We start from the raw sequence: 15723 nt of genomic DNA, 5'->3' as shown, positions 1-15723 counted from the left end.
AAACAACCTGGTCCCGGTCCTGACTGTCCCGGTCCTGACTGTCCCGGTCCTGACTGTCCCGGTCCTGACTGTGCTGCTGTCATTACACACGTCTGAACTAACCGCGACCCCTCAACTCGCTCATGGACTCGCCTGTAGGGCTTATGGGAAAAGGTGTTTATTAAAGGCCACTAACAACATAAATATAGAATAAACAACAGTATTAGTTACGCTCATGTAAACATATGAAGCGAGCATCACGACATACTGTGTGTGTGTGTGAGTGTGTGTGTGTGTGTGTGTGTGTGTGTCTGTGTGTGTGTGTGTGTGTGAAGTCTCTGCAGCTGAAAGACAATCAGGATCATCAGACTGAACACTGCAGAAGCAGCACAATACTATCTGACTGTGTTTGTGTGTGTCCTCTCTACAGATGTAGGTTGATCTAAATCAGTGTGGCTGGATGTGCTGCATAATCACAATACAATCTACACACCCACACACGCACACACACACGCACACACACACACACACAGGAAGGTTAAACGGTGGGTCGACCTGGTCAGCAGGTAAAAACAATCCAGTAAGGTCGTCCAGTTTACCCAGAATGCACTGCAGGGTGTGTGTTCAGTATGTGGGTCGGCAGCCGGAGGATAAATAATCTGCACCTGCTCCACTTTCCGTTAACACACTGAAACCAGATCAAACCAGTTTCAACCCACAGTCCACCAGTGACACCAGTTCACCTCTGACCTCTGAAAACATTGTGTAATAGTCATGTGACTGAGTGCTCTATAAATAAAACTGTTATTATTACTGTTATTAATATTCACATAACTAATTACCCTCACATTTTCGTTTTACCATTTTCTGGCCAACTAGCCTCCACTGTTGTGTATTTCCTGGAAATGCGTAATTCATCTGGGCCTTCTGGGTCTGTGTATTTACTGAGGCCCTGTCAACAACCAACGGGCTGTGTGTATTTACTGGAGGCACCCCACTGTCCCAGGCTCCCTGAACTGCTCACCGTCATCCAAACTACCACTTCATTATCAGATTATTCCTTTCTCCGTGTGGTTGCAGCAGTAAAACATCTTTTCTCCTTCTGACTGTCTCTGGTCCTCAGAGGACAGGTGAGTCTTCCTCCTGGCAGGTAAAAGAAGGTGCTGCTGTGTCTCTGGGGAGCTGGACGAAGAAGAAAAGGAGGATAAAAATAAAGAATAGACTTGTCATCAGGTGAACCTGTCAGAACAGCTTCCTCCAGCAGAGATCCAAACAGCCTCTCAGCTCGTTAGTTTGTGGCTAACACTATATGCTGTATTCATTGTCCTGCCCATGTTGCTAATGAGGCGTTTCTACTCTCATTAACTTGATTCTGATTCAAATTTGACTTTTTTTTTCCTGGAGGTGAGACGAGGAGAAGACTTAAAGATGACCTGACCTATTCATCAGGAATATATTTATTATATTTATTATGAGGCAGATCCAGACAGACATGTTGTTAACACAACACACTTCAGTAGAACGCCTCGGGCTCAAACAGAAGCTGAGTCCTTCTGACCTGAATGTTAAAGAAAACAAACTCACAGAAAACCTGCTTACTGTAAACATAGGAAACATTTATTTCTAAAACACTTTTAAAAGCCAACATTGTTTTACAGGAAGAAGAAAGAAGAAACAGAAAGGCCAAACACACAGCGAATTAAGTGTAAATGTCTAAAACAAGAAAACCAAAGCAAACTGCTGGTTTTAGATGTTTATTAGCCGTTCTAGCAGTAAGGCTCTATGGATATCAGTCAGTCCGCCACTGAAATAGCTCAACAACTATCGGAGGGATTAAGAGGAAAATTTGAACAGCCATGCATGGTTCCCAGAAGATGAATCCTACTAACTTTGGTTATCCTCTGACTTTTGGCCTGGAGATTCCAGGTGAATTGAAATTGAATTCTCTAACCCGACCACTCTGCTTGCTGCATGTTTGGATAGTTGTTGTCTCTGGTTTTCACTGACTCAGTCACGCTCACTCTCTCAGCTGTGTGATATCTGGCACTTAGAGTTAAAACAAAGGGCAACTCTGAAACGTCAGCCCTCGTGTTCAGACCTGCAAGTCTACCTGAGTCCACTGAGCAAAGCCAATGGCCAATGGCCCCTTGGCCCCCTCACTTCTGGATTTATAACCACAGTGAAGATATACACAGGCTTACAGGGAGGTACCGATACAGGCAGGCAGGTTCAGATGGGAATGAGGGGATTGCAGGGCAGATGGGATCAGCAGCATCTGGAATTACAGGAGAAAAGTCTGAGGGCTTCTGGTGGACAGGTAAAGATTAATGCTGGAGGAGCCGGGGAAAGTGGAGCTGACACCATAAACAACCAAAGCAGACTGAATCCTTCAAGCAGAAACTGACAAACAGCAACTTGTTTTTCATGATTTCACTTTTCAGTTGGCAGTTTTTCATCCAAGCAGAACTTCTGACTGAGAAACAAATGTTTTGGTAGAAATGGTTCTGAGCTGCTAACGGTTTGTCATACTGAGCTTTGATGCATTGCTGTGTGCTAACTGGGTTTATTTACTTGTCTGAGGACATGTTTTGCTCATTTGTAATTTGAATGAACTATATATTTAGTTTGAGTTCATTTATTTGTACAAACAACAAAACACACATAGAAACATAACGCATTGAAATAGAAAAATGTGCTAGTGAGATTTTTTTTTAAAAACCAAAAGGGCTCAAAATCATCTAAAATCAAAATGTAGAATGAAGAAAGAACACATCAGCACAACAGACAATTGAAAATTGAAGGTAAATGAGAGCAACCAATAATTATATTGCTAACAATGAACACAAGATACAAACATGTCAGTTACTAATAACAGGTACAGCACAGTAAACAACTGCTAGAGAAGATACAGGAAAATCTTAAATAAATGTATTAGTATTGTTGGGACTTAAAATGGTTTAAAGGGGCACCAAATGTAGGTGAAATCCACCCTTAAAGAAGGGAAATGACAATTAATTGATTCAGTCTCATAAAATACAACTATCAGTTTGAGTGTGCGCGCGCATGTGTGTGTGTATGTGTGGGGGGGGTGCGCATGTCGGTTGCGCGCCAGAGAGAATGTGTGTATGTTTCTTTGTTTGTACATGTTAACGGTGAGTCCTCCGTGCACACAAGGTTCCACAAGGAGTTCCACAAGGTTCTGTGCTTGGACCGATTCTATTCACCTTATATATGCTTCCTTTAGGCAATATTATTAGGAAACTTTCATTGTTATGCAGATGATACCCAATTACATACCCAAAGACATAAAAACCTGGATGACCTGCAATTTTAAACTGTTAAACTCTGACAAAACTGAAGTTATTGTTCTTTGCCCCAAACACCTCTGAGACACATTATCTAAAGATATAGTTGCTCTAGATGGCATTGCCCTGGCCTCCAGCACAACCGTAAGGAACCTCGGAGTTATCTTTGATCAGGATTTATCCTTTAACTCCCACATGAATCAAACTTCAAGGACTGCCTTCTTTCACCTACGCAACATTGCAAAAATCAGGCACATCCTGTCTCAAAATGATGCAGAAAAACTAGGGCATGCATTTGTTACTTCTAGACTGGACTATTGCATTTCCTTATTATCAGGCAACCTGAATAAGTCCCTTAAGACTCTCCAGTTGATCCAGAATGCTGCGGCACGTGTACTGACAAAAACTAGGAAAAGAGATCATATCTCTCCAATATTAGCTTCTCTGCACTGGCTCCCTGTAAAATCCAGAACAGAATTTAAAATCCTTCTCCTCACCTACAAAGCTCTTAATGGTCAGGCACCATCGTATCTTAAAGATCTCATAATACCTTATTATCCAACTAGAACACTGCACTCCCAGGATGCAGGGTTACTTGTGGTTCCTAGAGTCTCCAAAGGTATACCGGGAGCCAGAGCCTTCAGTTATCAAGCTCCTCTCCTGTGGAACCAGGTCCCAGTTTGGGTTCGGGGGCAGACATCATCTCCACATTTAAGAGCAGGCTTAAGACTTTCCTCCATGATAAAGCTTATAGTTAGGGCTGGCTTGTGTGAGTCCTGAACCATACCTTAGTTATGCTGCTATAGGCCTAGACTGCCGGGAGACTTCCCATGATGCACCTCTTTCCTCTCTCCTCCTCTCCCTCTCCATCTGTATGCATTTTTATCCCATTACTGCATGTTACTAACTCGACATCTTCTCTCTCCCGTAGTTCTGTTCTTTCTCATCTCTCTCCTCTCTCCTTTTGTCGCTTTCAGCAGGTATTTCTGCCTCCGGAACTGCAGAGTCTGGATCTGTGGTTGTGGGCCACCTGCTGCCCCCGTGTTCCTGCAGAGTCTGGATCTGTGGTTGTGGGCCACCTGCTGCCCCCGTGTTCCTGCAGAGTCTGGATCTGTGGTTGTGGGCCACCTGCTGCCCCCGTGTTCCTGCAGAGTCTGGATCTGTGGTTGTGGGCCACCTGCTGCCCCCATGTTCCTGCAGAGTTATTAATACTGTCATTATAGCTATAGCTGTCATTCCTATTATTATTATTATTAATTTCTTAATATTACCGCTACGATTACATTACTACTATTTTTTTAAAATTCTAGGTGGTATTTGCATTGTGCCCCCCCCCCCCAAAAGCTTGCTCTCGCTCTCTCTCTTATAACCTAACATGGCAGCGGCGGATGGCCGCCCACCATTGAGTCTGGTTCTGCTCGGGGTTTCTGCCTCATAAAGGAAGTTTTTCCTTTCCACTGTCGCCAAATGCTCGCTCTTGGTGGGATTTGCAATACGTTTGGTGGGATAAGCAATATGTTTTTTTAAAGGTTTCTGAAGTCAGGTGATTATTATTTTGAAAATAATCAGGAAGAAAATGACCAAATCTGAAGAAAAACAGACCAAAAGTGTTGAGTTGTTCTAATGCAGGTTTGTGCTAACAAAGATATTAAATCTGCAGTTTGGGTTTAAAAGAACTTACGTTTTTATTCTTTCCTTAACTTTATGTAAACTGCCAGGCTTCATATTGTGCTATGCCTAGACTGTCAATAAAGTACTTTGAATTTGAATCAGAGAAAGGACAGTGCCATCTGTATCATCTGTAGATTGGCAGAAAATTTATTGGTAACTATTGTGATAATTGGTGAATTGTTTTGGTCGTTTTTCAGCAAAAAAGACAAAAATCATCAGTTTCCAGTTTCTGTGTGAGATTCTCAGTTTTGATAAATAAATAAAGCTAATGATGGATTACTGATCAGTGGAGGAAATAGTTAACTGATAATGAAAATATTCGTTGGTTGCAGCTCCAATATTTTATATGTTATCACCCCCCCACCCACCCGCTCTCTGATTGGCTCGTGCTCTGCAGCAGCCTCCTCACTCTCCGGTCTGTCAGTGTTCCCGGTGTGGACCCGCAGTAACGGCTTTCTGTGTGGAGGACAGGACAGACCTAGACCCGGACAGACACGGACCCCCCTTGTTTTCTGGTCTGGTTCGGCTTGTTTCTCCCCGCTGCCTGTGTTGAATGTTGGATCTAACCCGGCTCGGCTCGGCTCGGCTCCGTTCGGTTTGGATCTCTCCTCCTCTGTTGTGGATCTGTGTGGTGGATCTGTCCCGGCTCGAACCGACATGAAGCGGGAGTTAAACCGGACCGCACCGCGCGGGACGAGGCTGTGAACGGAAGGACCGCCGCGTGCCAGAGCGCGCGCGACCGTGCGGATGAATGAATGACCGAGATGGAAAAACTACTGAGTCAGGTAAGAGCGTGCGTGTTACAGTGTGTGTGTGTGTGTGTGTGTGTGTTCAGGAGGTATTTATTGATATTTTAAAATCAACATCAGAACAAAAAAATACTTCATTCAAAGAAATCCTATAAAACCACGTTTCTGATAATCGAAAGGATTCATTAAGTATAATTAAATGAGTAAGTAATTGTCAGACTAATAAATAGATAATGAAAATAATCCTCTGCAGGACTATGCATGTGCTAGTTAGAGCCGCCCCCCCAAAGCAAACAAAAAAACAGTAAATAAATAAATAAATATAAATGTCATTCTTAACAATGGAAACAGAAGTTACAATCTTACCACAAGGTCCATTTAGTAGCTGTTCTGGAGCTTTCTATCATATTGTAGCCTAATTAAACATACTTAAACCTCTGCGCATGTTTCTTTTATTCACAGTTAATATTCTGCTAAAAAGAAAATGAGCATCAGTCATAGAAACCTTTAACCGCTGCAGACAAATCTCAAAACAGACCAACTGGACCCCAAGTAACGACACAGCTTACAGCAAATGTGTTTCCTACTGTGTCTCTTAAATGGGAGTGATGTTTAAACAAAAAACAAAAAATTGTAGTTGATTAATTTTCTGTTGATCTATGAATCGATTAATCGCTTCACAATGAGTGACGATAAATCAGCAGTCAGATCCTCTGTGATGCTGCAACATCAGTGTTCAAAAACCAACTAGAACCCAAAAAACCTCTCAAGGAACCACAGAATCTCCTCGACCACCTCGTAGAACTTAAACAAGCCTTTAAACACCCAAAACCTCTTCAACAATCCAATAAAACCTTCCTCATAACCCACTGAGAGTTCTCAAGGAAGCCCAGAACCTCTTTCAGCACCCAAAGAACTAAACAATCCCAAGAGCACCCTGCAGGACCTTCTGTAGACTCGAGGCCCACTAGAACCTCATCATCATTAACTGCCCATGGCACCTGGAACAGGGAGGTTCTCTCTTGACCTTGGGAACATACAACTGTCAAGGTTCACTTACTAGCATTTTCTGGAGCTTTGGACCATATCCCATGGCCTTCTTCAGTGAATGAAACTTGTTCAGGTGTCATCACGTGATCCAAGTACTGACCTTCAGTCATGTGCTAATAAGCACCCCTTGAACCTCATTAACAACCTGTAGAACCTCACAGTGTTTCACATCTTAGAACCCTCACATGTGTGAGAACACGCATGAACTGAGACGTAGAGCAGCTCGTCGGAGCCATCAGGTTTGTGTGTACAGTGGTGCCGGAGCAGAACGCAGCAGCAAACAGGTATTTTCCTGTGATGCACTGAGGTCATTTCCTGTCCGGAGCTGGTTTGGTCTCTTGGTGGTGTGAGGAGGGTTGGTGACGCCCACGGTTCGCCTGCTCAGAGCAGGGAGACACCTGAAGGCAGCAGGTATATGATCTACCTGCAGACTCTAACTACATGATGACGTCTCTGTAACGCCACAATTACACACAGCAGATCAGCTGCTTACATTGTGTTGTTATTGTAAAATAACCACAGCAACCTCAGAGCTCAGTGCACATCGTGTGTTTTAATTAATTATTCTACACAGTTTCTTCTGTAAATCAGCAGGTGTGTTGGAGACAGTATCTTCAATAAAAACTTCTCTGTTAACAATCCATTGTAATAACTCCGTCTGTTCCTGTTCCTGTAGTCTGCGGTGTCTCCGTCCGAAACACCTGGTGACCACGGCAACGGCTGCTTCATTTTCTGACCAAACTTTAATTATAATACAGGTAGAAATAATTGCGATGACAAATAAAATCGTGCACTATTATGCACAGAAAACATGGTGACTGTTGACTCTTCAACATGTTAAGATTTATAAAGAGTTGTAAAGAGATCACTTCATCAGATATGTATGTTTCAAACTTCTGTGAAGTTTCATGTGTTTGTCTCGATGTGAGATTTGAGCTGCAAAGACGAAGAGGATGTGAACGAAAAGACAAAAATCTGAGTGAATCAAAAACAGAGAGAAGGGTCGAGAGACATAGACACTAAGTTAGAGAGAGAGGTGATGTATAAATGGAGGAGGGTGCTGGCGTTTCTCCAACGTACACCATTCTATATATAGCACACACACACACACTGAAATACACTGAAACACACACTGAAACACACACACATACACAAACACACACACACACACACATTGAAACACACTGAAACACACACACAAACACACACACACACACATTGAAACACACTGAAACACACACACAAACACACACACACACACACTGAAACACACTGAAACACACACACAAACACACACACACACACAAACACACACACACACACACACACACACTGAAACACACTGAAACACACACACAAACACACACACACACACACACACACAAACACACACACACACACACACACTGAAACACACACACAGCTGAGGTCTGTTTCATTCAGTTCCAGAGGACGAATAATGAAATGAGAAGAAGAGGAGAGACAGTCTGCAAACACTGAGTGAGAGAGAGACAGACAGGTCAGAGAGACAGGTGTAAAATGACTGTCAGCACCTGAGGGGGCGATTGACACATCACTTCCTGTTTCTGTCTCGTCCTTTCATCCCATGGATGTATAATAAGAACCGGATACCGGACCCCTTGACTGGCCCATACGCCAAAAACGTTTCTAACTTCCAGGTTTACGTCCGGGGTCTGCGGCCCTCTGAATATGAAAGTAGTGTTTCTCCTGCTGTTCATTGTAATTTTTCATAGTGACATTATTATACAGTTTTTATGAATTTTACATTACAATGAAACAAGCAGACACAACACCCTAACAACCACTTAGCAACCATGTGCAATAACCAAAAACCAGTCTCATCTTTGTGTGTAATCTGGCTGATCATGGTGGTGTCATCCACAAACTTCACCATAGAGTTCTCTCCATGTTGGTGGCTGCAGTCGTGGGTGTACAGCGTGAACAGGAGGGGGCTGAGCACACAGCCCTGGGGGGCTCCGGTGTTGAGCACTAGAGTGGAGGAGGTGTGACCGCCAATCCAAACTGTCTGGGTCCAATATCCAGTTGCAGAGTGTGGTACTCAAGCCCAGAGTGCTAAGTTTTCCAATCAGTTTTATGGGGAAACTGTGTTGAATGCTGAGCTGAAATCAAGAAACAACATTCAGATGTAGGTGGTGTTGTTCTCAAGGTGTGTGAAGACTGAGTGGAGGGCAGTGGAGATGGCGTCCTCTGTGGATCTGTTGGTTCTGAAAGCAAACTGGTGAGGGTCAAGGCTGGCTTGGATGTTGTTCTTTATGTGCTGTAGAACCTCTTTCTTAAAGCCCTTCATCAGAATGGGGGTGAGAGTCACAGGGCTGTAGTCATTTAGACTAGACACTGCAGACTTTGTAGGTACAGGGACGATGGTGGCTGTCTTGAAGCAGGTGGGAACAATCACCTGAGACAGTGATATGTTAAAAATGCCAGTAATGACTAGGGCTGGGTATCGGTACCAAAATAACCCAGAACCAAGTAGTATTGAAACATCTCCAGTCAAACGATACCTGCATTTGATCCTTTTTGTACCCAGATCTAGAAAAAAAAGTCTATTGTATTGGTTTGCTCACAGCCAATCACCGCAAGTGTTCTTCAATTAAATGTGATGGCCCACTACCACAGATACAGCTAGTAGCTACATGTCCAATCTCTCCTGATGTCGCTGCTTTGCCTCCTTGATGTGTCAGTGAGTTGCAGCTTTCAGTCTCGCTGTGGCGGTGCTGCATGCCTCGTTGTCACCTGACTGAAAGGCAGCTTTTTTGGCCCTGGATAGGGCCCTCACCTCTCCATTCATCCAGGCTTTCTGGTTGGGGAATGATTTTAGTCTATTGATTGGGGCTGGGGGAGGGCTTTGTAGCAGCCAGAAATGTTGTGTATACATACCTGGACCAAATATATTTGTTCCCCTGCTGGGGATGTGAACATGCTGGTGGAATTTAGGTAAAACTGAGGTCTGTTTTTGTTTAAATCACCAGCTACAATAAAAATACCATCAGGTTGTTTTGTCATGTGCATTTTTTTGAATTTATGTTTGGGCTAGTGTAAACAGCAGCAACAAAAACACTGGTGATTTTTCTGGGGAGATAATATGGTCGACATCTTGACATCTGGCTTTACATGGAGAAACTTTCACAGAACTTTAGTTAGTTGAAACTAAGTTGCAATTGAGTTGCATGGTGTAAAACCCTCCACAACACACTCAAAACTTGTCTGAAACCTAGCTGCAAAACTCTCAACAGCCAATCAAAACGCTGATATGGTGTCAGATGATGACGTCAAACTACCGTCGATGCGGTATCATTTCAACCGATTTCGACTGATTGATTTCAACTCGACAACAGCTTCACCTAAATGAACAAAATAATAAAAACAGAAGATCTCTTGGACGCTTCAGAAGGAGATAATCCTTATAGACTTCATGCAAGGTTGGTGAGCTAGGCAAAGTTTGTTTACAGTGCAGTTAGCCGGCGACTAACGTTACCGCTTGCTTATTTAACGTTAACATGACGGTTGTTTGAACATTTTGTTAATGTTTGTTGTCTGTTTTGTTAGCTAATCTTCTGAAATCTGCTAATGTCATCGCGATCTATATAATGTTAGGTTATTAAATTGATCCTCTCTTGACACCCGCTTAATTTTACACAGAGCAGAGATTCCTTTGGGTCCTGAGAGATGAAACCTATTACAGAAGGGGAGACAGAGATGTGGTCCTGGATGAACTTCCTGCTCTTCTTGGACAGGATGAGCGAGGAATCAGCTACAACCATAAGTGGCTACTTAAAACATGAATTGCTATGATGTATGATAAAGTAATTAAAATGGTAACCCAGCAGCCTCAGTGAAATGATTAACATTGAGCTGAAAAATTATGTGAAATATATATACAAATATATGTACAGCTGGGCTACAGTAATTTTCATCAGTAGGATAAACAAACAAAGGACAGATAAAAACAAACAGTTAAGAACCACATTCATATAAATTTATAGGCTAAATAAATAAAATAATAGTATTTCACAGTAGGTGGCCATCTAGCTGGCATTTCCTGGTGTGGAGCTAATGTTATCTAACTGAACAGGCACAGATGTTAAAGATAAGTTCCACAACATGAGGACCATCTTTACACCAGTATTTGAATGACTTGAAGCCCTTTCTGGACATGATCCTGACACAGACACCACTGAACACTTAATTTTATATATTTTTATATATCATTTTATAGGAGGAAGAGGGAAAACAGGATCAAGAGGGCACCGAGTACCAGTAACTCCAGCTTGACAACCCCTGAAGCACCAACACCAAAACAAAGGAAAAGAAGATCAGATGATAATAAAGTGAATGATGCCACCAAGATGGAAATTTATAGTAGCATACTTAGAACTTGGTAAAATGTTGCTAAAACTCTGAAGGCCATGGTGTTTCGGAAGCTCTGCAAAGCTGAGATTCATCAGGTTTTGTTAAAACACCTCTTTAATTACTTGGTAATGAATGAAATGTTGACTGAGTAGAGCAGCAAGCTCGTCTGGGACCACATCTGTCTCCCCTTCTGTAACGTTAATAGGTTTCACCTTCTTTGTATGTTATTTGTTATTTATTGAACACTTTGTATTCTAAGTGTATTTATTAAATACTTATCAGGTTATCAGCATAGCAGCAACTGACATTAATACAGCAAGAATGAAGGAAATTACAAAAAAAGGTTTGTAGTCAATACTGTTTTTATTCATACTGATGTTTAATATTTGCATTATTTACAAAGGACTCAGGAATTTGATGTCTTCAGTGGTTCAGGTTTGCTTGCAGCACCCTCATTGTTGAAGAAGTTCTTAAACTCCTCCCTGACCTCCTTTGCTGCCTTGGTGTAGTTGCTGCAGGCTGATCTAACATGTAGCATCTAGATGCCACTCCTCAGGGATCACTTCTCCACTGACAACATCCTCCCTGTCCATCAGCTCAAGTGTAGACCTGACGGGTGCTCCTCTGGCTCTGGAGGTAGTTGTGCAGTGCCACAGCAGCAAGAACCAGATCCCTGACTTTCTCTGGCTCCAGGAGGATGACGTTGTGGAACACCCTCCACGGATTGGCCATGATGCCAAAGGCATATTAATATTCCAATTCAGTTTCTTGATGTTAGGGTTAAGGTGTGCTTTGGCTCAAAATATTACGCAAAATTAGTTGTTAAAAATTGTGGGGGAAAAAAAGACCCTGTAGATTGCATTGCAGGTCTCAATCACAATGGCAGCAATGGCAGGACCACTTATTCTAAATGCAAAAAACAGAGATGCATATGATTCCCCTGTCACCAGAAATCTGAGGGTGACAGCCAGTCTCTCTGCAACATGGATCTGCATGTGTTGAAAACAAAATAATATTAAAGAGGCCAGATTTTTACTTTTGGGGTTTTTCCCTTTCCTTTAGTGTGTTATATAGCTTTTTGGTGCATGTAAAAGGTCTGCAACGTTACAAAGCCCAAAGTCCACGCCTAAGGGAGTTAAAAACACAGCTCCTGAACTGCCTGACATGTCTCATTTGTATTCCAGCCTTTTCTTCCGTTACTTGTCACTATGTAACACAGCACCACCTCCTAGGTGACCGTCCTCCAGCTAGGTGACCATCCCGCCCACTACCTCGCTGTTTGCTGTTGTTAATTCCTAGCTAAGCCAGACTCCGGTAACACGAAGATGTGGAAGGTATGAGCACAGCATGCCAATATCTGTTGTTGGCTGAACTAACACAGAAGTCTTCATCTACTCCCACCATCTGAGGAAGTGAAGACGCAGTGGATTAACTTTATTTTTGATGGAAATGTCCCCAGAACAACTAGAAAACTGCCTAACCATTTAAACCGGGACTGTTTTGTCAATGAGGGCCAGTACAAAGCTAAGCGCTAAGCACGGGAACTTTTCCGCTGTTGGCTGCACAGACCAGTACAAAGTGGATTCACTTTATTTTCGTGGAAATGTGACGAAAATATCCCCACAATGACTGGAAAACTGGAATGTGTGTGCATTTTAGTGCATTTTACTTTACTGCTTTAATGGTTCATGCTCAAGAACAGATCGATACCGGGTGTCTTTGACCTGACTTCAAACTTAGAAGCTGTAAGTTTCGTCATGTTTTATGTTGTTTTACTGTTAATTTTGTAGGTTAGCCTGTTGAACTTGGCGTTATCATGTTGTGCGGGTAATGTGGCTAGCAGGCTGGGGCAATGAACCTGTGTGAACATTAAGCCTCATTTGATGCAAACTAAATAACGAGAGTAGTAGGTTGGATGCCGGTAACTGTTTTTTCATTTTGCTTTTTTGTGGAACTTCATACTGCAGCACTAGCTCATCTAGCGTTAGCTTTGTTATATATTTTGTTGTTATATGGAAGCCAGTTTTGCTCTGCAATCCTCGCTGGTATGTAAATTTACTTGATAGACATGTCCTGAAGGTAAGATTATAGCTACGTGTGAAAAAGAAATGGTCAAACTGCAGGGATTCATTTGCTTGGCAACGTTGTGTAACTTTGATTAGCACCCAGCAGCTAGCTCACTCATAGCTAAAAACACCAGCCAAGCTGATGCGAACACAATGGGCGGTACCTGCTCAGCCCTGTGGGAGCTAACCAATCAGAGCAGACTGAGCTTTTCGGGAGTTTCAGTCAGAGGGTGAAAAGAGGTGCTGCAGCAATGGCCAGTATGTGAAAGATATTGTGTTTTTTGAATATTAAAGCATGTAAAGCTATTATAATAGGCCCCCCCAAATAAAAGCATGAACCTGAAAATGAGCATAATATGGTCTCTTTAACATGTTGTTAAGTATAGTGGTCACATAACTGTTGAGAAACAAATGTTCACTAATGCTTTAATATAAAGTTTTGGTGAGAATCAGAGCTGTTATCTATAATACAATCCTATATCAAGCTACAATTTCATACTGCTGTCACAAGGTGGCAACAAAGAGCTATTTATTTATTTATTTATTTTCCTTGAATCAAAGGGAGAATGCACTCACTGGAGGCTCATCAAGCTCCTTGAATAGTGTGAAATTATCTATTGGTCTCTCCTTTGAGTAGCCACTCCTTCACCCATAGACGTTTAGCCTTTTTAGGTTGTGTTTTTTACTCCAGCTTTTCAATAAGCATGAATTCACCGATTGCTCTCTTCCTATTCTCTGGAACAACCATTATGAAACGAAATAGCCAGCCAGTGCCAGAAGAAAAAGCAATACAACACATCCAAATTGATATAATCTAGTGAGAAAAGAATATGACAGCTGAAAAATTACCACTACAACTAGCTAATTTTAGTGAAATAAAGTATTAAATCGTGTTGCATGAGACTTTGATTATTTTTGAATTGCTTTGTGCAACTGTCAAGTTGCATGGAAATTATGTTTCATGCAATTTGCTACCTGCAACTAGTTGCATGAAAGTTGCATGAAACCAAAACCAGGACCTGGGTCCTAGTTTTAGTCAGGTCACCCTCTGCACTTCTGGGCCACTGCTGTCAGTTAAAACTTGAACCTGGTCTAAGACTGTTTTGGCCTGGTTCTTGTTTGGTGTTTTTGTCCTCCTCTCAAGACTCAGTCCCACAGACTGAGACTGTTCCATTGACCCCTGGTAGTCCTTTTTCCTGGTAACAAACAAGGATAAGATAGAGATGCTGCAGGCCATTGGCTGGAGCACACCTTAGGATTTGAGGACCAAGCTGGAATACGAAGGCCGAAACCAGACTACTGAGCAAGAATATGAGCCGGATTATGAGGACTGCTGAATGCATCCTCTGCTGTTTTCTTTACATTTTTAGCTCCACTACCGGTCAGACTCTAAGAATAGATCAATCATCAGGATGTTGTTTGTGTACGACTGTGATAAACACTGTGGTCTCTAGGGGGCAATAGCAGGAGTTTAGACTCTCTGCACAGTTCAAATGCAGATGATGTGACACCATCTGCTTCCTGGAACCATCAAATAAACTAGAAATGGAATCCTGAGACTCTAAATCTGTGTTGAGATAACTGCTGCCTGCTGTCGAGCGCTGCCTCGCTCTGCTGAGGAGAAGAAGAAGGAGGAGGAGGTGTTTGCTACTGTCAGAGCTGTGAGTCAGCAGAGCTTCAGAACCGGATCAGCAGACCCCTGTTTTCCCACTTACTAACAGCTGGACTGTAACAGCTGAGAGACTCTGCAGTGTTGGTATTTACAGAAACATATAGAACATCAGAAAATGATAAACTTCTTCGTCTTTTTCATCTGGACACTGACTCTGTTAGCATATAACTCAAACCCACCATACTCTGTCTGTTCCTGCTGTTTTTTATCACAGGATGATATTTATAGAGTTTGTACAGTTTTTCATTATTTTTATTTTAATCATTTCCATTCTTACTTTGTTCAGTTTTTCTATGTTTTTAACATCTCTGAATTATAAGATCAGACTTTATCAGAGGAGAATTCTCATGTTACAGCAGATAACTAACTATTTGAGTGAAATAAATAAAAACAAAAATAGAAATTGTAATGGAATTAGAGAGATTAAAAAAGCTGTATACTATCATTACAGTACCTTCGACTATATAAGTGAAATCCAATAGTGCAACTGCTACAACCAACATGTGTCAACTATATATATTACAGTATAAGTATATGGGTATAGGTGCATTTTGTGTTTACTTCACACACACACACACAAAAAAAAAACTTCGTCCTTCACCCTCCGCGGGTGGTCTCATCCTTCGAGCTCGGGTCCTCTACCAGAGCCCTGGGAGCTTGAGAGGTCTGCGCAGTATCTTTGCTGTTCCTAGTACTGCACTTTTCTGGACCGAGATGTCTGGTGTTCTTCCAGGGATCTGCTGTTGCCAATCCTCCAGTTTGGGGATCACTGCCCCGAGTGCTCGGATGACCATGGGCACCACTGTCGCCTTCACCTTCCAGGCCTGAAAATACTGTTG

The 15723-nt window shown here is 42.3% G+C and overlaps 1 protein-coding gene across 2 annotated transcripts in view; it reads left to right on the top strand.

Annotated features, from left to right (window-relative positions):
• Positions 1-5398: 5398 nt before the first annotated feature.
• crhr1 (corticotropin releasing hormone receptor 1) overlaps positions 5399-15723 on the top strand; it is a 53284-nt gene continuing 42959 nt past the window's right edge. Inside the window, exon 1 of one of the 2 annotated variants that reach the window (XM_044181951.1) lies at positions 5399-5740. In XM_044181951.1, the coding sequence (XP_044037886.1) occupies positions 5711-5740 (30 nt within the window). In that variant the 5' untranslated portion in view covers positions 5399-5710. The remainder of the gene's footprint in view (positions 5741-15723) is intronic. The other variant, XM_044181950.1, reaches the window with a different exon arrangement.

This window comes from Siniperca chuatsi, linkage group LG21, assembly GCF_020085105.1.
Source record: "Siniperca chuatsi isolate FFG_IHB_CAS linkage group LG21, ASM2008510v1, whole genome shotgun sequence".
NCBI lineage: Eukaryota > Metazoa > Chordata > Actinopteri > Centrarchiformes > Sinipercidae > Siniperca > Siniperca chuatsi.
Note: the sequence above shows the minus strand (reverse complement) of the source record. Positions and strands in the feature narration are given on the sequence as shown.